This window comes from Atractosteus spatula, chromosome 6, assembly GCF_055471065.1.
Source record: "Atractosteus spatula isolate fAtrSpa1 chromosome 6, fAtrSpa1.hap1, whole genome shotgun sequence".
Taxonomy (NCBI): domain Eukaryota; kingdom Metazoa; phylum Chordata; class Actinopteri; order Semionotiformes; family Lepisosteidae; genus Atractosteus; species Atractosteus spatula.
The window spans coordinates 19,296,841-19,321,550 of record NC_142711.1 but is presented as its reverse complement, the minus strand read 5'-3'; the positions used below and the strand labels follow the sequence as shown (position 1 = coordinate 19,321,550).

Below are 24,710 nucleotides of genomic sequence, written 5' to 3'. Positions count from 1 at the left end.
CACACTTCTCCTCTGTGTCCCCAGGTGTAAAACTAACAGACACAGGAAATCTTTCATCCCCACTGCAATCTGTCTTCCAAACAACGTGTCACAGCTGTTTTCTCCCCTGTCTGTACTGCACTGTAATACTGCTGACGTCTCGGTTGGTCAAGTGCTGTCTGTCGTTATGCTGGGAGTGTGCTGTTACACCCATTTCCCCAGTGGGACAGTGGGACATTGGGACTGTAAAGCTTGAATTGAATTGAAAGAATATGCAATATTATTTAATACTTTTCCTAGGGGAATTATTCTTCTCCTTAGGGGCAACAATAGAAAATACAGTGCAGCAATTTGTGTTGTTTTGGCTCTGTACTCCAGCACAACTGGATTTGAAATGAAACAATGGCTATGAGGTTAAAGTGCAGAATGTTGGCTTTAATTCGAGGGTATTTATGTCTGTATTGGGTGACCCATATAGGAATCACAGCCCTTTATATACATACTGTAGTTCCCCTATTTCAGGGGACCGAAGGTAATTGGACATTTGGCTGCTCAGTTGTTTCTTGGCCACAACAAAAATTGTGTCACTGTACTTACGAACTGCACTGTATAATTACTCAACCCATCAGTGCACATCTAGTGTCTCATTGGGCGGTGTTACGATTTTAGAAAAGAAATCTAACAACAATTATATAAGGAACATATGTTTACATACATACGCTCCACCTACAAAGACTTAGAAACTCCAATCATAATAATACAAATTCGCAGAAAATATGGAAAATGGCAAATATGACATGTCTGAATGATACAATCAAATAAGTGTCATCTCGAATTATTCATAAAATTGATCCTGGTAAACAAACATTATCCAGATTTAAACTTGAATTAGATGATCAGTGTGTATTTTATAACATGAATGAAGAAACTATATTTTATTTGTTCTATCAATGTATTCAAGCCCAAATGTTTTGGATTAACTTGGAACATTTATTTAGTTCTTTAACTATTAAGATTTCTTATAATGGATTTGACATCTTACTTTATTTTACAAGCCCAGACATGGACCAAAAGTTTATATTTATGATATAACTATAATAAATTTACTACCATATCCATAAAATGGTCAAAGTCTTCTTCAAATATTGGTTGAAACAGAAATGGAATTTTATGTTAAAAAACATGTTCAAAACATTAAAAGTAAGAAAGCTAAATGAACCTGTGAAATCTCAAGAGTATATTAAATTCTTTCTGGAAAGTAACACAGACTGGTCTTAAAATGTGTGTGTACATTATTTTGTTCAATGTTGCTTAATGTAATGTGTTTCCTGTTAATGGTCATAAATAAATCAATATATAAAATCATAAATAAAAGTGTAATTAATCACAGAATCTTCTGTCTTCATCTTCTCTGCACTGTACACACTGTGCACTGGTGATCCAGTCCCTGCACTTGTAACACTGTGTCCTACCCTGGTGATCCAGTCCATGCACTGGCAACACTGCGTGTCCTACCCTGGTGATCCAGTCCATGCACTGGCAACACTGTGGTCCCTGGTGATCCAGTCACTACACTGGTATTGGTGTCTATTGTTCCTGTTGCTGCACGTGACAATACACTTGTTCACACAACACCCAAACTCTCGGTACACTGTACATACACAGTCACACACCTGAGACTTGAGAAAATCAAACTTTAATTTCAGGTCAAGATTACAGTGCAAGAGAGAAAGTCATTTAAGGCAGCGAAACAGATTTATCTTCTTTTAGAACAAAACTGTTAATTAAAATAAAAAAACTTTGAAAGAGAAGAGTCTAGCAGTTTCCACAACAGATTAAACTGGACTCGTTTCCTCAAACTCGTTTGTGAAGGATTACAGTAACATTCCAGAGAGGGCTCGAGAGAATGAGAGAGAGACAGACGTACAGTACGCTTGGGATTTTGTTCTGAGCTGTTAAAAAGGGAACACTTTTAAAATCAGTTAAAATTTTCAATTTTTAGAAATTCATCCTGTGAGGGAAGCTTGTTTTTAATCATCTTCATGACCCAGGGCCAATGAATTACTTCTCAGCTGGGGCAGACGGGCTGACCAAGGTGCTGATGAGAGTCCTGGTCTCCCCCAGGGGGAGTATCGCAGCTGGAGGGCTGCAGCAGCAGGGGCTGATTCGGATGGGGAGACTGCCCAGGCCGACCTCTGGCTTCATTCTTACAGATCTTAAGTTGTGATCCACCGGGAGAGGACTGATCCCGATTCTGATCCACCGGCAGAGCACTGATCCCGATTCTGATCCACCGGCAGAGCACTGATCCCAATTCTGATTCACCGGCAGAGCACTGATCCCGACAGATTAACAGACAGTGGACTGATCCCGATTCTGATCCACCGGCAGTGGACTCATGGTGCTTCTGATCCACTGGCAGAGGAATGATCCCGATCCTGATCCATCGGCAGAGGACTGATTCGATTCTGATCCACCACCAGATCCCGTCTTCAGATCGGACAGGAGAGATCAGGAGAGATCGGACCCTTCCCGGAGTGTGCCGAGCCGGAAGATCGGGGAAAACTGCTGGTAGAGCTGCTGCAGTCGGGCCAATCCGGCAACACTGGTCTCAGACCTTCTGCCTGCGGTGCATTGTGGGAAAGGCTGGCAACTTCCAATTGACATGTGAAGCAGACTCCGAAGGGAAATCTGATTCCTGACCAGCCAGGGGGAAACCGGCTGACCTCTGTGAGACTCTCGGACATGGCAGGGGCAGTCAGGGGTCTACTCAACCAAAAACAGGCCAGAATTTCCACAGAGATCTTGAAGATTCACTGTGAGGAGGCCGTGCTGGGCAGCGAGGGGTTAACGACGTCTTTGTCTCAGCCGGCTGGCCGCCCAGGAGAGTCCTGACCGTTCGGCGGGCTGAAACCAGAGCTCAGACCCTCTCCTGCTGGTTTCATGGGGGTGTGGGGCAGATTTGGGAGAATGAAGACTGTTAGTAAAGAGCCCCAATGAGTTTCTGCATCATGAGGCTGGTTCATTAGCTAATTAGTTAACGAGAGGGTTCAGAACCGAAGCAAAGGAGAAGGGATTCAGCTTGTAGCCGGTTCCGGTGTAGAACTTGTTCTGGAACTCCACCCTGCGAGAGAGGGAGAGGAACAGAGTCACACACAGCCTGGTACTGCGCTGGAGTGCACACTCCCCTCTCACTCTCTGAGGAACACAGAGTCACACACAGCCTGGTACTGCGCTGGAGTGCACACTCCCCTCTCACTCTCTGAGGAACACAGAGTCACATGAGCCTGGTACTGCGCTGGAGTGCACACTCCCCTCTCACTCTCTGATGAACACAGAGTCACACGCAGCCTGGTACTGCGCTGGAGTGCACACTCCCCTCTCACTCTCTGAGGAACACAGAGTCACACACAGCCTGGTACTGCGCTGGAGTGCACACTCCCCTCTCACTCTCTGAGGAACACAGAGTCACACACAGCCTGGTACTGCGCTGGAGTGCACACTCCCCTCTCACTCTCTGAGGAACACAGAGTCACACGCAGCCTGGTACTGCGCTGGAGTGCACACTCCCCTCTCACTCTCTGAGGAACACAGAGTCACACGCAGCCTGGTACTGCACTGGAGTGCACACTCCCCTCTCACTCTCTGAGGAACACAGAGTCACACGCAGCCTGGTACTGCGCTGGAGTGCACACTCCCCTCTCACTCTCTGAGAAACACAGAGTCACATGAGCCTGGTACTGCGCTGGAGTGCACACTCCCCTCTCACTCTCTGAGAAACACAGAGTCACATGAGCCTGGTACTGCCCTGGAGTGCACACTCCCCTCTCACTCTCTGAGGAACACAGAGTCACACGCAGCCTGGTACTGCGCTGGAGTGCACACTCCCCTCTCACTCTCTGAGGAACACAGAGTCACACGCAGCCTGGTACTGCGCTGGAGTGCACACTCCCCTCTCACTCTCTGAGGAACACAGAGTCACACACAGCCTGGTACTGCGCTGGAGTGCACACTCCCCTCTCACTCTCTGAGGAACACAGAGTCACACGCAGCCTGGTACTGCGCTGGAGTGCACACTCCCCTCTCACTCTCTGAGGAACACAGAGTCACATGAGCCTGGTACTGCCCTGGAGTGCACACTCCCCTCTCACTCTCTGAGGAACACAGAGTCACACGCAGCCTGGTACTGCGCTGGAGTGCACACTCCCCTCTCACTCTCTGAGGAACACAGAGTCACACACAGCCTGGTACTGCGCTGGAGTGCACACTCCCCTCTCACTCTCTGAGGAACACAGAGTCACACACAGCCTGGTACTGCGCTGGAGTGCACACTCCCCTCTCACTCTCTGAGGAACACAGAGTCACACGCAGCCTGGTACTGCGCTGGAGTGCACACTCCCCTCTCACTCTCTGAGGAACACAGAGTCACACGCAGCCTGGTACTGCGCTGGAGTGCACACTCCCCTCTCACTCTCTGAGAAACACAGAGTCACACGCAGCCTGGTACTGCGCTGGAGTGCACACTCCCCTCTCACTCTCTGAGAAACACAGAGTCACATGAGCCTGGTACTGCACTGGAGTGCACACTCCCCTGTCACTCTCTGAGGAACACAGAGTCACATGAGCCTGGTACTGCGCTGGAGTGCACACTCCCCTCTCACTCTCTGAGGAACACAGAGTCACACGCAGCCCCACTGCATGACACAAACACACAATGACAACCTGTCAGAATGATACACACAAGCCCCCAGTCTCTGACCGCAGCCCATGGCCAGAGTCTCTGACCCCTGTCTGTGTCCACCATCCACTCCGGTCTCACCAGTGCAGCCTCAGGGCGTGCAGGAAGGCGGACAGGCCCTCCATCACCAGCAGGATGGAGATGGTGAGGACAGCGAAGACCGAGAACACCACGAACAGGACCACCGAGCCCACCAGACCGGACCAGGACAGCGCCAGGTGCATCACCATGGTCCACAGCACCTCGGACAGCTCTGAGAATGAGAGGGCATGCTGAGTGGACACTGGACACAGCACTCACAGGGGCAGGGTGTGTGTAGTGTATATACTGTAGCAAATGTAGCATATATACAGCAGTATATATAGTGTGTGTAGTATATATAGTGTATGTAGTGTATATACTATATATACAGTAGTGTATTTAGTATGTGTAATGTATATAAGTGCACATAAATAGTATATATAGATCTGTAGTGTATACAGTGTGTGTACTGTATATAGTACACATACAGCAGTGTATATAGTGTGGTGTATATACTATACGCAGTAGTATATAGAGTATGTGTAGTGTATATTGTGTGTAGTGTATATAGTGTATACAGAGTTGTTATAGTTAGGTCCATCTAGGTTCTGGTCTCCAGTTATCTGATATCACACGATGCTGCAGTTGAGAAGAGTGCAGTTCTGCAGGGAGCAGTGGGAGTGGGTGTGGGCTGTGACGAGCGGGTGGCAGGAAAGTGGACTCACGCGCGTGTGCCAGGCTCAGGGCCCACAGCCGCAGGTAGGAGGCAGTGTTGGAGATGCAACCCAGGCAGTACTCTATAGTGTGGATCGCCTGGTGCATGAACACCTCCGAGAACTGGAACTGCAACAGCACCAACAGTTAACACAGCCCAAAGCTACCGCATTAATACAGCACTATCAACCCCTCTCTCTCAGTGCAGTGTTCATGCACTGTAGTGTCCAGTCAGTGTGTCTGTACTGTATTAACCCCTCTCTCTCAGTGCAGTGTTAATGTACTGGAGTGTCCAATCAGTGCCTCTGTACTGTATTAACCCCTCTCTCTCAGACCAGTGTTAATGTCCTGTAGTGTCCAGTCAGTGTGTCTGGACTGTATTAACCCCTCTCTCTCAGTGCAGTGTTAATGATCTGGAGTGTCCAGTCAGTGTGTCTGGACTGTATTAACCCCTCTCTCTCAGTGCAGTGTTAATGTCCTGTAGTGTCCAGTCAGTGTGTCTGGACTGTATTAACCCCTCTCTCTCAGTGCAGTGTTAATGTACTGGAGTGTCCAGTCAGTGTGTCTGGACTGTATTAACCCCTCTCTCTCAGTGCAGTGTTAATGTACTGTAGTGTCCAGTCAGTGTGTCTGGACTGTATTAACCCCTCTCTCTCAGTGCAGTGTTAATGTACTGGAGTGTCCAGTCAGTGTGTCTGGACTGTATTAACCCCTCTCTCTCAGTGCAGTGTTAATGTCCTGGAGTGTCCAGTCAGTTAGCTTGTGCTCTCTCAAACCTCTTCATGCTCTGCTCCTTGACTCTCCAGATCTCCATCAGCAGCATTGATAGATGCTGTTTCTTCTGAAGCCAGTAGGGGGCGGCGGTCTGAATTAGAAGTGCGCTGAGAGAGATGAAAGGCAAGAAGAGTGAGTGAAAGAGATGAGATGCAGAAAGCGCTTTAACACTCTGTACGGAACACTGACACACTGTGTTAATAAATAAAACACATATCCATTGGCAATGCAACTCTCTCCTTAATGTCGAGCTCAGACCGACTGGCACACTGACCGTGTGTTCATGTTTATCACTGGTGACTGACATAACAATATAACTGATGCAACAAAATGATATTCATGCCCATCAGTGGGGCACAGACACTGTGTTCATGTGCATCAAAGTATATAACTGGCACGCTGACACAGTGTTAGTAGTATATACCTGGCACACAGTGTTAGTAGTATGTAGTGCCCCTGTGTCTTCAGGTTTGTGTTCCAGCTGAGGTCCTAATCACCTAAGTGACATGCTGCATGCTGGCACACTGTTAGTGTATATAAGTGACATGCTGCACTTTTAGTGCACTGTTAATGTATATAACTGGCACACTGTGTTAGTGTATATAAGTGACATGTCGCATGCAGCACTGGAACAAGTAATAGGTTTATTCCATGCTGAAAAAAAGAAAAAAAGAGAACACAATGTTTCGGCTGTGGAGCCTTCTTCAGGTGTCAAGCACTGTGTAAGTGTATATAAGTGACATGCTGCATGCTGACAAACTGTGTTAGTGTATATGACTGGCATGCTGACACTGGGCATGTTGACAGTGTGTTAACGTCGAAAATGGGCAGACCTACTCTCTGCATTAATATCTGTAACTGACTCACTGATGCTCTGTCTTAATGTGTATAAATGGCACTGATGTACAACGTTCAAGTACTGTATTGAAGTGGTGCATGACACACTGCCTCAATGTGTAACTCGCCTATTGAAGCACAGTGTTAATGTATGTGTATAGCACACCAAAGTGCTGTGTACACATATGTAACTGGCATGCACACATGCACGCAGACGAAGACAAGCCCACCTTGTTGCTGAGCTTGGCTCGGTGGTTACAGTAGGTATGGAGAGGTTTCCCAAGCAGCAGGACAGGCACTGCACACACAGCACAGATCACCAGCACCTTCTGGACAATGAGCTGAGAGAGAGACAGTGCGCGCATTACTGTACTGCAGATCAGGGAGTCTGGCTTGAACCCCAATCCTCATCGCAGACACGCACAGCTACAGAAGAGTTAGAGAAATTAGGGCAGACTGACAGACAGGTGTGCAGTCCAGGGTACAGAGACAGAGATACAGACAGGTGTGCAGACAGTACCTGTCCAGTGTGCAGTCCAGGGTACAGAGACAGAGAGACAGACAGGTGTGCAGACAGTACCTGTCCAGTGTACAGTCCAGGGTACAGAGACAGAGAGACAGACAGGTGTGCAGACAGTACCTGTCCAGTGTACAGTCCAGGGTACAGAGACAGAGAGACAGACAGACAGGTGTGCAGACAGTACCTGTCCAGTGTACAGTCCAGGGTACAGAGACAGAGAGACAGACAGACAGGTGTGCAGACAGTACCTGTCCAGTGTACAGTCCAGGGTACAGAGACAGAGAGACAGACAGACAGGTGTGCAGACAGTACCTGTCCAGTGTACAGTCCGTGGGACACAGACAGAGAGACAGACAGGTGTGCAGACAGTACCTGTCCAGTGTACAGCTCCGCATTGTCCTTGCTGCTGGAGAACAGGAACATGTCTATGAAGTGGATGAGGATGCTGGGGGCAGTTCTGGACTGCCCTGGTCCGTACACCACCCACTTGAACAGAATCATGAACACCAGGTAGCCGAACAGACACAGCATGAAGACCACCTCCGGCAGGAAGACCAGGAATATACTGGAGATTTCTTGGAAGTGCCTGGGAGAGAGAGAGGGATTAAAGAGCACAGCTCTGGCTCGATCACAGCGTGCCAACATGTAGACAAACAGGCAGCCTCACCTGTAGTTACACACACTGAGACAGACTCCAAATGTCATGTGAATGATCCCAATAATTACAGACATCTTCATCTTGTAGGAGTTGAGGAAATTCAGATGGTTGTTAGACAAACTCCAGATCTACAACAAAATATAATGGATTATGCCCTTCATTGACTTCTGATGACTTCAACACTACTGATTCGTGAAGCAATGAGAGACTGACACTCTGACACACTGAGGGACTGAGGGACACAGTGAGAAAGTGCCACACTGCCTGACATGGTGACACACTGTCACACTGACTCAGGGACAGACTGTTACACTGAGAGACCCACTGTCGCACTGACTCAGGGACAGACTGATACACTGAGAGACCCACTGTCGCACTGACTCAGGGACACACTGTTACACTGAGAATGTGCACACACTGTCTGCCACAGGGACACAGGGTCTGACACACTGTCTGCCACAGGGACACGCGGTCTGACACACTGTCTACCACAGGGACACACAGACACACGGTCTGTCCCAGGGACACACACACACACGGTCTGTCCCAGGGACACACGGTCTGTCCCAGGGACACACGGTCTGTCCCAGGGACACACGGTCTGACACACAGTCTGCCACAGGGACACACAGACACACAGTCTGACACATAGTCTGCCACAGGGACACACAGTCTGACACACAGTCTGACACACAGTCTGACACGGGGACACGGGGACACGGGGACACGGGGACACGGGGACACGGGGACACAAAGGGATACGGGGACACAAAGGGATACGGGGAACAGTGAGGAGACATACCGGGTCGATGCCAAAGGGGTAGGGTCCCTGGAACACTCCGGTGATGACGGGGTCCAGACTGAGGTACTGGTTCCCTCTGAGAGTCTGCTGACTGAGAGAGAGGAGAGCGAGACACAGGGGGGACAGACACACACCCACAGTTACACAGCGACCAACCAAGACGCCGATCTGTGAGACGAAACAGACCACCTCTCTAACACAGATGCAGAGGAACAGAAGTCCTGCAAGACTGGCCTCTGTAGCACAGACATATCCATATCATAAAAGTGTGTAAGACAGTCTGGCGGGATGTCTTGCAAGACTGACCTCCAGTTGTAGTTCTCGAACATGGGCCGGACATGCCAGGCAGAGGGGAAGGGGCTGAGAGCTTTGCTGAAGCACTCGTTATAGACGGCACCCGTGTAGATGGAGAACAGTCCCATCAACAGAATCAGGTATCGTCCTCCAAACATCATCTGCCAGATCTAGCACAACAAAGCAACACCACAATTAACACCATAACTGTGAGCTGCAGTTCACCCACTGAGCCTGTGCAGAGGGGGCGCTGTTTCTCACTGCAGGACTATATAATAATAAAATCAGTAGGAACACACTGGAGTATAACCCCTGTTCTTGCACAGTGAGTGACCAGTCTTTCTCATCAGATAACTAAGGAGACAGCTTTCTGGTGTGCAAAAAAAACTGATACACTATATACACAAAATGGTCAAAATACTCAATGTACATACCAACACAATCCACAGCCCTTACAAACCTCAAAACAGCCCAAACTGATCTTACACCCCCCTCACACACACACAGGGCACCCCGATCGTACACCCCCCTCACACACACACAGGGCACCCCGATCGTACACCCCCCTCACACACACACAGGGCACCCCGATCTTGAACCCCCCTCACACACACAGGGCACCCCGATCGTACACCCCCCTCACACACACAGGGCACCCCGATCTTACACCCCCCTCACACACACACAGGGCACCCCGATCTTACACCCCCCTCACACACACACAGGGCACCCCGATCTTACACCCCCCTCACACACACACAGGGCACCCCGATCGTACACCCCCCTCACACACACACAGGGCACCCCGATCGTACACCCCCTCACACACACACAGGGCACCCCGATCTTACACCCCCCTCAGACACACACACACAGGGCAGCCCGATCTTACACCCCCCTCACACACACACACACAGGGCAGCCCGATCTTACACCCCCCTCACACACACACACACAGGGCACCCCGATCTTACACCCCCCTCACACACACACAGGGCACCCCGATCTTACACCCCCCTCACACACACACAGGACACCCTGATCTTACACCCCCCTCACACACACACAGGACACCCCGATCTTACACCCCCCTCACACACACACAGGGCACCCCGATCTTACACCCCCCTCACACACACAGGGCACCCCGATCGTACACCCCCCTCACACACACACAGGGCACCCCGATCGTACACCCCCTCACACACACACAGGGCACCCCGATCTTACACCCCCCTCACACACACACACACAGGGCAGCCCGATCTTACACCCCCCTCACACACACACACACAGGGCACCCCGATCTTACACCCCCCTCACACACACAGGGCACCCCGATCTTACACCCCCCTCACACACACAGGGCACCCCGATCTTATACCCCCCTCACACACACACAGGACACCCTGATCTTACACCCCCCTCACACACACACAGGACACCCTGATCTTACACCCCCCTCACACACACAGGGCACCCCGATCTTACACCCCCCTCACACACACACAGGGCACCCCGATCGTACACCCCCCTCACACACACAGGGCACCCCAATCTTACACCCCCCTCACACACACAGGGCACCCCGATCGTACACCCCCTCACACACACACAGGGCACCCCGATCGTACACCCCCTCACACACACACAGGGCACCCCGATCGTACACCCCCCTCACACACACACAGGGCACCCCGATCTTACACCCCCCTCACACACACAGGGCACCCCAATCTTACACCCCCCTCACACACACAGGGCACACACCTCATTGGTGCTGCTTCTCAGTTTGGGGTCCTTCTCCTCCAAGACCATCCACAGAGCGAACACCGTCATGAGAATCCCGTGGCCCACATCCCCGAACATCACCGCAAACAGGAAGGGGAAGGTGATGATGGTGTAGAGAGCTGAGACACACAGAGTCAGAGCCAGTGAGAGACAGGCACACCAACTGGAGAGACAGACAGACAGTGAGACACACACAGACAGGTACCAGGGTTGACCTCCCGGTAGCTGGAGAGACAGACAGACAGACAGTGAGACACACAGACAGGTACCAGGGTTGACCTCCCGGTAGCTGGAGAGACAGACAGACAGTGAGACACACAGACAGGTACCAGGGTTGACCTCCCGGTAGCTGGAGACACAGACAGACAGTGAGACACACAGACAGGTACCAGGGTTGACCTCCCGGTAGCTGGAGACACAGACAGACAGTGAGACACACAGACAGGTACCAGGGTTGACCTCCCGGTAGCTGGAGAGACAGACAGACAGTGAGACACACACAGACAGGTACCAGGGTTGACCTCCCGGTAGCTGGAGAGACAGACAGACAGTGAGACACACAGACAGGTACCAGGGTTGACCTCCCGGTAGCTGGAGAGACAGACAGACAGTGAGACACACAGACAGGTACCAGGGTTGACCTCCCGGTAGCTGGAGAGACAGACAGACAGTGAGACACACAGACAGGTACCAGGGTTGACCTCCCACTAGCTGGAGAGACAGACAGACAGTGAGACACACAGACAGGTACCAGGGTTGACCTCCCGGTAGCTGGAGAGACAGACAGACAGTGAGACACACAGACAGGTACCAGGGTTGACCTCCCGGTAGCTGGAGAGACAGACAGACAGTGAGACACACAGACAGGTACCAGGGTTGACCTCCCACTAGCTGGAGAGACAGACAGACAGTGAGACACACAGACAGGTACCAGGGTTGACCTCCCGGTAGCTGGAGAGACAGACAGACAGTGAGACACACAGACAGGTACCAGGGTTGACCTCCCGGTAGCTGGAGAGACAGACAGACAGTGAGACACACAGACAGGTACCAGGGTTGACCTCCCACTAGCTGGAGAGACAGACAGACAGTGAGACACACAGACAGGTACCAGGGTTGACCTCCCGGTAGCTGGAGAGACAGACAGACAGTGAGACACACAGACAGGTACCAGGGTTGACCTCCCGGTAGCTGGAGACACAGACAGACAGTGAGACACACAGACAGGTACCAGGGTTGACCTCCCGGTAGCTGGAGAGACAGACAGACAGTGAGACACACAGACAGGTACCAGGGTTGACCTCCCGGTAGCTGGAGAGACAGACAGACAGTGAGACACACAGACAGGTACCAGGGTTGACCTCCCGGTAGCTGGAGAGACAGACAGACAGTGAGACACACAGACAGGTACCAGGGTTGACCTCCCGGTAGCTGGAGACACAGACAGACAGTGAGACACACAGACAGGTACCAGGGTTGACCTCCCGGTAGCTGGAGAGACAGACAGACAGTGAGACACACAGACAGGTACCAGGGTTGACCTCCCGGTAGCTGGAGAGACAGACAGACAGTGAGACACACAGACAGGTACCAGGGTTGACCTCCCGGTAGCTGGAGAGACAGACAGACAGTGAGACACACAGACAGGTACCAGGGTTGACCTCCCGGTAGCTGGAGACACAGACAGACAGTGAGACACACAGACAGGTACCAGGGTTGACCTCCCGGTAGCTGGAGAGACAGACAGACAGTGAGACACACAGACAGGTACCAGGGTTGACCTCCCGGTAGCTGGAGAGACAGACAGACAGTGAGACACACAGACAGGTACCAGGGTTGACCTCCCGGTAGCTGGAGACACAGACAGACAGTGAGACACACAGACAGGTACCAGGGTTGACCTCCCGGTAGCTGGAGAGACAGACAGACAGTGAGACACACAGACAGGTACCAGGGTTGACCTCCCGGTAGCTGGAGAGACAGACAGACAGTGAGACACACAGACAGGTACCAGGGTTGACCTCCCGGTAGCTGGAGAGACAGACAGACAGTGAGACACACAGACAGGTACCAGGGTTGACCTCCCGGTAGCTGGAGACACAGACAGACAGTGAGACACACAGACAGGTACCAGGGTTGACCTCCCGGTAGCTGGAGAGACAGACAGACAGTGAGACACACAGACAGGTACCAGGGTTGACCTCCCGGTAGCTGGAGAGACAGACAGACAGTGAGACACACAGACAGGTACCAGGGTTGACCTCCCGGTAGCTGGAGAGACAGACAGACAGTGAGACACACAGACAGGTACCAGGGTTGACCTCCCGGTAGCTGGAGACACAGACAGACAGTGAGACACACAGACAGGTACCAGGGTTGACCTCCCGGTAGCTGGAGAGACAGACAGACAGTGAGACACACAGACAGGTACCAGGGTTGACCTCCCGGTAGCTGGAGACACAGACAGACAGTGAGACACACAGACAGGTACCAGGGTTGACCTCCCGGTAGCTGGAGAGACAGACAGACAGTGAGACACACAGACAGGTACCAGGGTTGACCTCCCGGTAGCTGGAGAGACAGACAGACAGTGAGACACACAGACAGGTACCAGGGTTGACCTCCCGGTAGCTGGAGACACAGACAGACAGTGAGACACACAGACAGGTACCAGGGTTGACCTCCCGGTAGCTGGAGAGACAGACAGACAGTGAGACACACAGACAGGTACCAGGGTTGACCTCCCGGTAGCTGGAGAGACAGACAGACAGTGAGACACACAGACAGGTACCAGGGTTGACCTCCCGGTAGCTGGAGAGACAGACAGACAGTGAGACACACACAGACAGGTACCAGGGTTGACCTCCCGGTAGCTGGAGAGACAGACAGACAGTGAGACACACAGACAGGTACCAGGGTTGACCTCCCGGTAGCTGGCCACCCCGTAGGCATCGACGATGGTCTGGAACCCGGCCGTGAAGGAGTTGGTACGGAACAGCGTAGGAGGGACGTCCGAGGACGGGATGCGGTTATAAAACGAATCGACGCCTGAGCCGCTTTTGCTCTGACACCAAGAGAAACACAAAAAGAGGTCACAGGGTGCTCCCTCTCCCCCCAGTCCCCCCGGTCCCTCTCCGCTCTCCCCCGGCTCACCGATCCCTCTCTCAGCGCGGTGTTCAGCCGGTGCAGCTCGGTGACAGGGCACCACACCTCTGCGATCAGGCACTTCTCCGTCACCGACACGCTGCACATGTTCAGCACCAGGTAGACGGCCTTGCTCTTCCGGATCTGGACCATCCACTGGGGCAGCGAGGCCACCGCCTTGCTGAGGACCTGCTGGAGGAAGTGCTCCGTCTGGGACAGCACCTGGCACAGGGAGAGAGTGGGAGAGAGGGATCAGTGCTGTAGCCCTGCAGTAGAGACTGCAGTACTGCGGTACAGACTGTAATATTGTTGTTCCCCTGCAGTAGAGACTGCAGTACTGCGGTACAGACTGTAATATTGTTGTAGCCCTGCAGTACAGACTGCAGTACTGCTGTACAGACTGCAGTACTGCTGCAGTACTGCTGTATTACTGCTGTATCCCTGCAGTACAGACTGTATCCCTGCAGTACAGACTGAATCACGGCCGTATCCCTGCAGTACAGGCTGTATCATGACCGTATCCCTGCAGTACAGACTCTATCCCTGCAGTACAGACTGTATTACTGCTGTATCCCTGCAGTACAGACTGTATCACTGCTGTATCCCTGCAGTACAGACTGTATCACGACCGTATCCCTGCAGTACAGGCTGTATCATGACCGTATCCCTGCAGTACAGGCTGTATCATGACCGTATCCCTGCAGTACAGACTCTATCCCTGCAGTACAGACTGTATCACTGCTGTATCCCTGCAGTACAGACTGAATCACGGCCGTATCCCTGCAGTACAGGCTGTATCATGACCGTATCCCTGCAGTACAGACTCTATCCCTGCAGTACAGACTGTATCACTGCTGTATCCCTGCAGTACAGGCTGTATCACGACCGTATCCCTGCAGTACAGACTGTATCACGACCGTATCCCTGCAGTACAGACTCTATCCCTGCAGTACAGACTGTATCACTGCTGTATCCCTGCAGTACAGGCTGTATCACGACCGTATCCCTGCAGTACAGGCTGTATCATGACCGTATCCCTGCAGTACAGGCTGTATCACGACCGTATCCCTGCAGTACAGGCTGTATCACGACCGTGTCCCTGCAGTACAGGCTGTATTACTGCTACAGTATACAGACTATGTAAGTGGTGTACTGATACCCTGTATCAACAATAGAGACACCCTGTATTCACAACAGTAGAGACTGTATCGCTACAGTAGAGACACCCTGTATTACTGCTGTATTGATACCCCATATCACTACACTACAGACATCCTAAATTACTCCAAAACCAGTACAGCCCTCCAGCCCTGTACAGCCCTGCCTGAATTCTAATAAATGGTAGGGTCTGTTTCATGCCTTTTGATGGAGTGTTTAATGCAAGCACTGTGGCAATACTGTTGTAGACACAACTCCGTACAGTACTAACAATGGACTCCTCTCCAGGACAAGGACCCCAGATGAAGAGACTGTGTGTCACAAACCCACAGTGAGCTCAGATTTCTCAGTTTTCTCTGAAAATCCTCAAGTCTCCTCTGTCTTACAGTACGTAACAGGAACAGACTTGCTAAAGAAGAAGCTCATGACCTCAAACCCCTCCTCACCGATATGATCTCCTCTATTCGCTTTTCCAACCCCTCCAGGATCTCTTGCCTCTCGTTAGCAGTCTCTGGATAGGCAAAGATATTGGTGTGATAGCTGGAGGGAGAAAAACACTGAGTTAATACAGTCCAGACACACTGACTGGACACCCAGTACATTAACACTGCACTGAGAGAGAGGGGTTAATACAGTACAGATACACTGACTGGACACTACAGTACATTAACACTGCACTGAGAGAGAGGGGTTAATACAGTACAGACACACTGACTGGACACTCCAGGACATTAACACTGCACTGAGAGAGAGGGGTTAATACAGTCCAAACACACTGACTGGATACTACAGGACATTAACACTGCACTGAGAGAGAGGGGTTAATACAGTACAGACACACTGACTGGACACTACAGGACATTAACACTGCACTGAGAGAGAGGGGTTAATACAGTCCAGACACACTGACTGGACACTACAGTACATTAACACTGCACTGAGAGAGAGGGGTTAATACAGTCCAGACACACTGACTGGACACTACAGTACATTAACACTGCACTGAGAGAGAGGGGTTAATACAGTCCAGATACACTGACTGGACACTACAGGACATTAACACTTCACTGAGAGAGAGGGGTTAATACAGTCCAGACACACTGACTGGACACTACAGGACATTAACACTGCACTGAGAGAGAGGGGTTAATACAGTCCAGACACACTGACTGGACACTACAGGACATTAAGACTGCACTGAGAGAGAGGGGTTAATACAGTCCAGACACACTGACTGGACACTACAGGACATTAACACTGCACTGAAAGAGAGGGGTTAATACAGTCCAGACACACTGACTGGACACTCCAGGACATGAACACTGCACTGAGAGAGGGGTTAATACACTCCAGACACACTAACTGGACACTCCAGTATATTAACACTGCACTGAGAGAGAGGGGTTAATACAGTCCAGATACACTGACTGGACACTACAGGACATTAACACTGCACTGAGAGAGAGGGGTTAATACAGTCCAGACACACTGACTGGACCCTACAGGACATTAACACTGCACTGAGAGAGAGGGGTTAATACAGTCCAGACACACTGACTGGACACTACAGGACATTAACACTGCACTGAGAGAGGGGGGGTGATACAATAATAGTAACACAGTTGATGTAGACAATGTCAGTAAGGGTAGGGGTGTGAACCCCAGTGTCCTGACTGCTGGTCATTACAGACCCATCAGTAAACTGTAGACTACAATGCGACTTGAATGTCAACAATGTCAGCACATAAGATTTGTTTAGAACAAACAGTGAAACCAGAGGACACAAGTGGAAACTGTGGAAGAAAATTTAAAACGGAGAACGGGGGTGCTTCTCTACACAAAAGGTGGCGGGAGTGTGGAACAAGCTGCCCTGCCATGTTGTTGAAATGTATTCCCTGGTTTCCGTCAAGGAACAGCTGGATGAGGTGCTCAGATCAATCAACTACAGACGACTTAATTGATTAGGCGGGTCGAATAGCCTAGTCTTGTTTGCAACCCGTCTTGTGTTCTTGTGTTCTTAGCTGAGCTCCAAACTTCACTAGGACGTTTGTGAGAACAGGACATCAGTGTCCAGGACAGTGGCAGCAGCAGACGTTTGAGCTGATCGTGTGCAACAGGCATGGAGGTGTTGTTGCATTACTGCTGTGGATTTGATATCCAAAATGCTATAGGCTGCCTGGCAAGGGTTTGATCAGAGTGACAGGAAGACCCACCAATCACAGATCTTCTTCACTTTCTGGCCAATCTGGTCCCCCCAATAGGAGATGAGGAAAACTGTCCACTGCACCATCTCTCCCTGCGATTGGACGAGAGGAAATCCCGATCAACACCAGAGATCAGATCATGTCATGAAAGGCTTTGATTTCGGAACCAGAGGAGCTCCTTCGCCTTCTCTCAGCCCTACAAGGCAAGTCTAACAGGACGGAGGGAGAGGCGGAGAGAAACTCACAGTCTCGGGCACCTCCACCGGCTCCTCCATCTCACGGAAGTTGACGATAATGTAGCCGCGACAGGCCCGCCACAGCAGTCGCTCAAACGCAGGCACCTTCCAGGGGTGAATCACACCCGCTATGAAGCTGAAAGAGGGAGGCAGTGAGGACCATGGGAAGAGGCACCCAGCTCCACACGCGCAGTAACCCTCCCCCTGTCGCAGCTCCACACGCGCAGTAACCCTCCCCCTGTCGCAGCTCCACACGCGCAGTAACCCTCCCCCTGTCGCAGCTCCACACGCGCAGTAACCCTCCCCCTGTCGCAGCTCCACACGCGCAGTAACCCTCCCCCTGTCGCAGCTCAACACACACAGTAACCCTCCCCCTGTCGCAGCTCCACACACGCAGTAACCCTCCCCCTGTCGCAGCTCCACACGCGCAGTAACCCTCCCCCTGTCGCAGCTCAACACACACAGTAACCCTCCCCCTGTCGCAGCTCAACACACACAGTAACCCTCCCCCTGTCGCAGCTCCACACGCGCAGTAACCCTCCCCCTGTCGCAGCTCAACACAGACAGTAACCCTCCCCCTGTCGCAGCTCAACACACACAGTAACCCTCCCCCTGTCGCAGCTCCACACGCGCAGTAACCCTCCCCCTGTCGCAGCTCAACACACACAGTAACCCTCCCCCTGTCGCAGCTCAACACACACAGTAACCCTCCCCCTGTCGCAGCTCAACACAGACAGTAACCCTCCCCCTGTTGCAGCTCCACACACACAGTAACCCTCCCCCTGTCGCAGCTCCACACGCGCAGTAACCCTCCCCCTGTCGCAGCTCCACACGCGCAGTAACCCTCCCCCTGTCGCAGCTCCACATGCGCAGTAACCCTCCCCCTGTCGCAGCTCCACACACGCAGTAACCCTCCCCCTGTCGCAGCTCCACACGCGCAGTAACCCTCCCCCTGTCGCAGCTCAACACAGACAGTAACCCTCCCCCTGTCGCAGCTCAACACACACAGTAACCCTCCCCCTGTCGCAGCTCCACACGCGCAGTAACCCTCCCCCTGTCGCAGCTCCACACACACAGTAACCCTCCCCCTGTCGCAGCTCCACACGCGCAGTAACCCTCCCCCTGTCGCAGCTCCACACACACAGTAACCCTCCCCCTGTCGCAGCTCAACACACACAGTAACCCTCCCCCTGTCGCAGCTCAACACACACAGTAACCCTCCCCCTGTCGCAGCTCAACACACACAGTAACCCTCCCCCTGTCGCAGCTCAACACACACAGTAACCCTCCCCGTCGCTCCACACACACAGTAGCCCTCCCCCTGTCGCAGCTCCACACACACAGTAACCCTCCCCCTGTCGCAGCTCCACACACACAGTAACCCTCCCCCTGTCGCAGCTCCACACACACAGTAACCCTCCCCCTGTCGCAGCTCCACACACACAGTAACCCTCCCCCTGTCGCAGCTCCACACGCGCAGTAACCCTCCCCCTGTCGCAGCTCAACACAGACAGTAACCCTCCCCCTGTCGCAGCTCAACACACACAGTAACCCTCCCCCTGTCGCAGCTCCACACGCGCAGTAACCCTCCCCCTGTCGCAGCTCCACACGCGCAGTAACCCTCCCCCTGTCGCAGCTCCACACGCGCAGTAACCCTCCCCCTGTCGCAGCTCCACACACACAGTAACCCTCCCCCTGTCGCAGCTCCACACACGCAGTAACCCTCCCCCTGTCGCAGCTCCACACACACAGTAACCCTCCCCCTGTCGCAGCTCCACACGCGCAGTAACCCTCCCCCTGTCGCAGCTCCACACGCGCAGTAACCCTCCCCATCGCAGCTCAACACACACAGTAACCCTCCCCCTGTCGCAGCTCAACACACACAGTAACCCTCCCCCTGTCGCAGCTCAACACACACAGTAACCCTCCCCCTGTCGCAGCTCAACACACACAGTAACCCTCCCCCGTCGCAGCTCAACACACACAGTAACCCTCCCCCTGTCGCAGCTCCACACGCGCAGTAACCCTCCCCCTGTCGCAGCTCCACACGCGCAGTAACCCTCCCCCTGTCGCAGCTCAACACACACAGTAACCCTCCCCCTGTCGCAGCTCAACACACACAGTAACCCTCCCCCTGTCGCAGCTCAACACACACAGTAACCCTCCCCCGGGTTAACACAGTAAGACACGCAGTGCTGAAGACATCAGGCAGAAAGGTAGAGAGATACAGACAGACACAAAGAGACAGGAGGACAGACAGGCATTCGGAGAGACAGGAAGACACCAAGAAGCAAACAGAGGGGCAGAGAGAGGCAGACAGAGACAGAGACCCAGCGGCTGACCTCAGGCGGACATCCTGTCTGTGCTCCACTCCGGAGTCGACAGGAGACAGACTGACCTGTACAGACAGAGAGAAAAGAGGACATCAGCATCAGACAGACATCTGTAGTTCGCTACAACTGCAGAGTGGGGGCGCTCTTTATCCATATGAACACAGACTGTTTTTTATAGAATTACACTCATTCAAAGAGCTTTATAGGCAAAACAGATTAATTATAATGTTGCCAAGGCAATTACAATTAGTAAACATTCTAACACAGGACTTTTGAGATTCCTCCTCCAGTAGAAATGGAAACTGTTCAGGTCTGTCTCTGTCTAGTTTTGATGTCCAGGCTGTAGTCACCGAGTCTGTTCTCCCCGGACAGTCAGGTCTGTCTGTGTCCAGTGTCCATGTACAGACCGTGGTCACAGAGCCTGTCCTCTCTGGACAGTTAGGTCTGTCTGTGTCCAGTGTCTGTGTAAAGGCCCTGGTTACTGAGCCTGTCCTCTCTGGACATTCAGGTCTGTCTGCGTACAGGCCCTGGTTACTGAGCCTGTCCTTTCTGGACAGTCAGGTCTGTCTGCGTACAGGCCCTGGTTACTGAGCCTGTCCTCTCTGGACAGTCAGGTCTGTCTGTGTACAGGCCCTGGTTACTGAGCCTGTCCTCTCTGGACAGTCAGGTCTGTCACAGGGAGTGTCGCAGGGTATGCTGGGAATTGTAGTCGTGCCCTGACCTGAGTCAGCGTGCCCGTCAGCGAGTGAGTCTGCTGCAGGACTCTCTTGTACTGGGTCAGGCTGGCCAGCTGCGATCTCAGAGAGTCCCTGTTCCGGGACACCTCCCTCAGCTCCTGGGCCAGCCGCTCGCTCTCCTCCTGGATCTGCAGGGCCTCACGAGCCTGGGGGGCCGGGGGGGCCGGGACGGGCAGGGGCAGGGGCCCGGACAGCGGCGGGGACAGGGAGCGACGGATCTCCTGCTCCAGGAAGGCTAGGAAGACAGACAGGGGCTGATAAAGCACAGGTCACACAGTCAGCGCCGGCGGTCACTCAGACGCAGGGCGAGTCCAGAAATCAATACGGGGGCCATGTGCAGAAGGGACACAGCACATAACAACACACCTACGGCCTTCTGAGCTAATCCTGCTCGGCAGTCCCTGGATCTGCGTGTACCAAACACAAGGCATCAGAATCTCAGGGAGGAGCCAGAAAGACAGGCTGGGGGAGGCCATCCCAGAAACAGCAATCCAGAAGCCAAGAGCCCCTTCACACAGACACCTGATCCCCGAGCCCGGACAGTGACGTCAGCGTGCTCAGGAGTGCAATCCCCCCAGCCCCGGGGGAGGCCTGTGGAGCTGCAGGCACCTGGCCTGGACCTGTCACAGGGCGCCGTGGCCAAGAGACACTCACTGAAGGTCTTCTCCATCTCCTCGCACCGCCGCACCTCCCCAACATACTTCCTCTGAAAGGCATTGACATTGGGGTTCAACTGCAGGAGAGAGAGAGAGAGACTGACCGTCACTGACCGACACTGACCGCTCTCACTCTGGATTTTGTCAAGTAGACGACGACACTCACGTCTCGGAATTCCACCAATCCCAGCTCTCCAAGCTCGCTCACACAATTGTACGCTGATCCTGATTGGAGGAACAGCTGAGCAAGACAGACCTCTTCACTGCGGAACAGAGAACCCATTTCACCTGAAAGAGAGAGAGGGCTTAATACAGTCCAGACCCACTGACTGGACACTCCAGTACATTAACACTGCACTGAGAGAGAGGGGTTAATACAGTACAGACACACTGACTGGACACTACAGGACATTAACACTGCACTGAGAGAGGGGTTAATACAGTACAGACATACTGACTGGGCACTACAGTACATTAACACTGCACTGCAGAAAGACATCATAGTTTTAGTCAGACAACATGGGATGTTGTCTCCTGGCAGGAGTATATGAGTTAGTCTGTATGTGAACATGATTTGTCATTCTCCTGTGTGCTGGCTTGTCTGCTCGTGATCAGACAACTGCACTCAGACAGCGCTGACTAATGGTTATTTATAGTGAAATACACAAACTACTGATAGAAAAGATGAGAAACAGACTGAACGCTGTCCTTCCTCCTTTCTCTCTCCTTCTCCCTTCATGTGATGCTGATTAGTAGTTAAATTACCACTAATGGGAAATTACACTCCAGTACATTAACACTGCTCAGAGAGAGAGGGGTTAATACAGTCCAGACACACTGACTGGACACTACAGTACATTAACACTGCACTGAGAGAGAGGAGATAAATCATTACAAAATATCTTAACATTAAAATAACTGAAGAGAAAGAAAGAGTGAGAGGGAGAGGGAGAGACGAGAGAGACACAAGGAATGAAAGAGAAAATATTTCCTCTTTCCCTGACGTACATTCCCAAGAGCTGCACGTAGTGAAGAAATATCAGAATGTCCTGAACTCAGTTCGCAGGCAGACTTCCCCAAAACCCCCAGCTATTATTACTGCCAGTTTTAACGGTCGAATGAGTGAAACAGTCGCTGTGCGAGCTCTCGAAACACACGGTTAACTTCCTCAAACACAAACACAGACATCAGGCTCGGTCACTCCAACTGCAGACTCACACCAAACCTCCCCTCCAGGCTAAAACTCAGCTGCGGCACAAGCCCCTGCAGCAAACGGAGCGGTCACGAACACGGCACGCCTGTTATCATCGTTGGCTGGACCCGGGTGTCAGACGCAGACGCTCGGACGAGAGTGTTTTCTGGAAAGCGGTTTTTACACCTCAGCTTCACGGCTGGACAGGAGCCGCAATCAGATATATCCACACCCGCTGAAGATCTACGATCGCGGTCTTACCTCAGGTTTGTCACCCCGGCAGCGTGTCTCCGCCTGCGCAGCCAGACTCCGAGTGATCTCCGGGCGATCAGAGCCGCGGATAGCAACTGCCGAGACTTCCGCACCTCAGGCTGCGGCCCGGGTCACGTTACCTCCGCGTGCCCGGACGCCACCGGCCCCACTTCCGCGTTGGCTGCACTTCCGCCTCTGGCCGGTGGAGCCGAGAGGGCGCCCGGCTGGCTTTCGGAGGCGCGCAGTACAGATAAGCACATTTCAAAAACAGACCCGCGGGGAGATAGCTGGGTCTCCAGAAGCCCTCGGTCTGTGATTTCCTGATGTGGGGACAACTGTGCACAGAACAGCCGTCAATCTCGCCCGACAGAGCCTTATTGGCGCGATAAGATTGGACAAGTCTCGGCACAGCCTGGATACGTTCCAAGGGGAACAGGTCGAGCAGGCAGAGATGTCTGTAACAGACATAGATAAATACAGAATGACCAGCAGACACGTACGCTGCCTCCACACTCGTTTTTCAGGCATTACAGATTGTGTGCACAGCGTTCAGTATGCAGGCAAACACTTCACTGTTACCGTACCCGGACATGTCCTGAGCTCTCCGTCCGGGAGGAATTTCCCCCTTGTTTTTGTTCATTGTACAAATATCTATTGGTACAAATATCACCGGCACCCCCCTCCCTCCAGTCCATGGACTGTCCTCTTGAGTGAATGTTCGAATGTGGTGACCCCAGATTTGATACTTGACGTGATAGCAGGTTTGTTGGATATGATGTTGCTCAACTTGTCACGGGCAGTTCTTAATTCTGCTGTCTCTGTCCACCCCAGGAGTCACTCAGCCCGACCTGAGTGTCTCTGTCCACCCCAGGACACACTCAGCCCGACCTGAGTGTCTCTGTCCACCCCAGGAGTCACTCAGCCCGACCTGTGTGTCTCTGTCCACCCCAGGACACACTCAGCCCGACCTGAGTGTCTCTGTCCACCCCAGGACACACTCAGCCCGACCTGAGTGTCTCTGTCCACCCCAGGAGTCACTCAGCCCGACCTGTGTGTCTGTCCACCCCAGGACAAGCTCAGCCCGACTTGTGTGTCTCTGTCCACCCCAGGAGTCACTCAGCCCGACCTGTGTCTCAAAGAACAGATGCTTCCAATTCAGTGCCGCAAGGGGGCTGGAGTCTGTCCTGGCAAGCAACAGACTCATGGTACATCCTGGACTAGACACCAGTCCATCACAGGCCACACACAGACACCGACACTCACATACTCACCCCAGGGCCAATTTCCCCAGAAGCCAGCATGTGTTTGACTGCAGGAGGAAACCAGAGCACCTGGAGGAAACCCCCACTAACGCAGGAAGAACATACAAACTCCACACAGACAGTACCCCAGGCACTGACCCCAGGGCTCCAGTAGTGAGAGGCAGCGATGCTGACCACAGCACCACCTCTCGTTACACATGTGCTGCAGCACAACGATCACTCAGGACTGCTACAGTGAGCAGGAACAGCTTTCTCCTTCCATGGCAGGCCAGGAGAATGAAGGAGATACCGACCTGCGGCGATCAGGGCTCGCTCTCCAAGGATTCTCACCAGAACAAGTTAAAAAGGCAAAGTTTACAGGTCAGATAGCAAGAGCTGGACTTGTGTCCCTACTGGGAAAACAACATG

The 24,710-nt window shown here is 52.5% G+C and overlaps 1 protein-coding gene across 1 annotated transcript; it reads right to left on the bottom strand.

Annotated features, from left to right (window-relative positions):
• Positions 1-1,659: 1,659 nt before the first annotated feature.
• LOC148832604 (V-type proton ATPase 116 kDa subunit a 3-like) lies at positions 1,660-23,161 on the bottom strand. The gene is made up of 20 exons (XM_088919187.1): positions 23,050-23,161; positions 21,763-21,884; positions 21,595-21,673; positions 20,925-21,175; positions 20,213-20,268; positions 17,880-18,006; positions 17,644-17,726; positions 15,877-15,970; positions 14,282-14,494; positions 14,042-14,192; positions 11,108-11,247; positions 9,350-9,507; positions 9,044-9,134; positions 8,251-8,369; positions 7,956-8,169; positions 7,294-7,404; positions 6,229-6,333; positions 5,464-5,581; positions 4,799-4,970; positions 1,660-3,103 (listed from the first exon to the last, which is right to left on the bottom strand). The coding sequence occupies exons 2-20, from the start codon at positions 21,877-21,879 to the stop codon at positions 3,013-3,015; spliced, it is 2,490 nt and encodes an 829-aa protein (XP_088775313.1). The 5' UTR covers positions 21,880-21,884; positions 23,050-23,161; the 3' UTR covers positions 1,660-3,012.
• Between the last annotated feature and the right edge of the window lie 1,549 nt (positions 23,162-24,710).

Excerpts from the sequence above, each read along its gene's own strand:
- LOC148832604 (XM_088919187.1), bottom strand. The coding sequence starts at position 21,879 with ATGGGTTCTCTGTTCCGCAGTGAAGAGGTCTGTCTTGCTCAGCTGTTC. Across the intron at positions 14,495-15,876 it reads GAATAGAGGAGATCATATCG|GTGCTGTCCCAGACGGAGCA; the intron begins GTGAGGAGGGGT and ends TCCCTGTGCCAG. Across the intron at positions 3,104-4,798 it reads CACGCCCTGAGGCTGCACTG|GGTGGAGTTCCAGAACAAGT; the intron begins GTGAGACCGGAG and ends CCTCTCTCGCAG.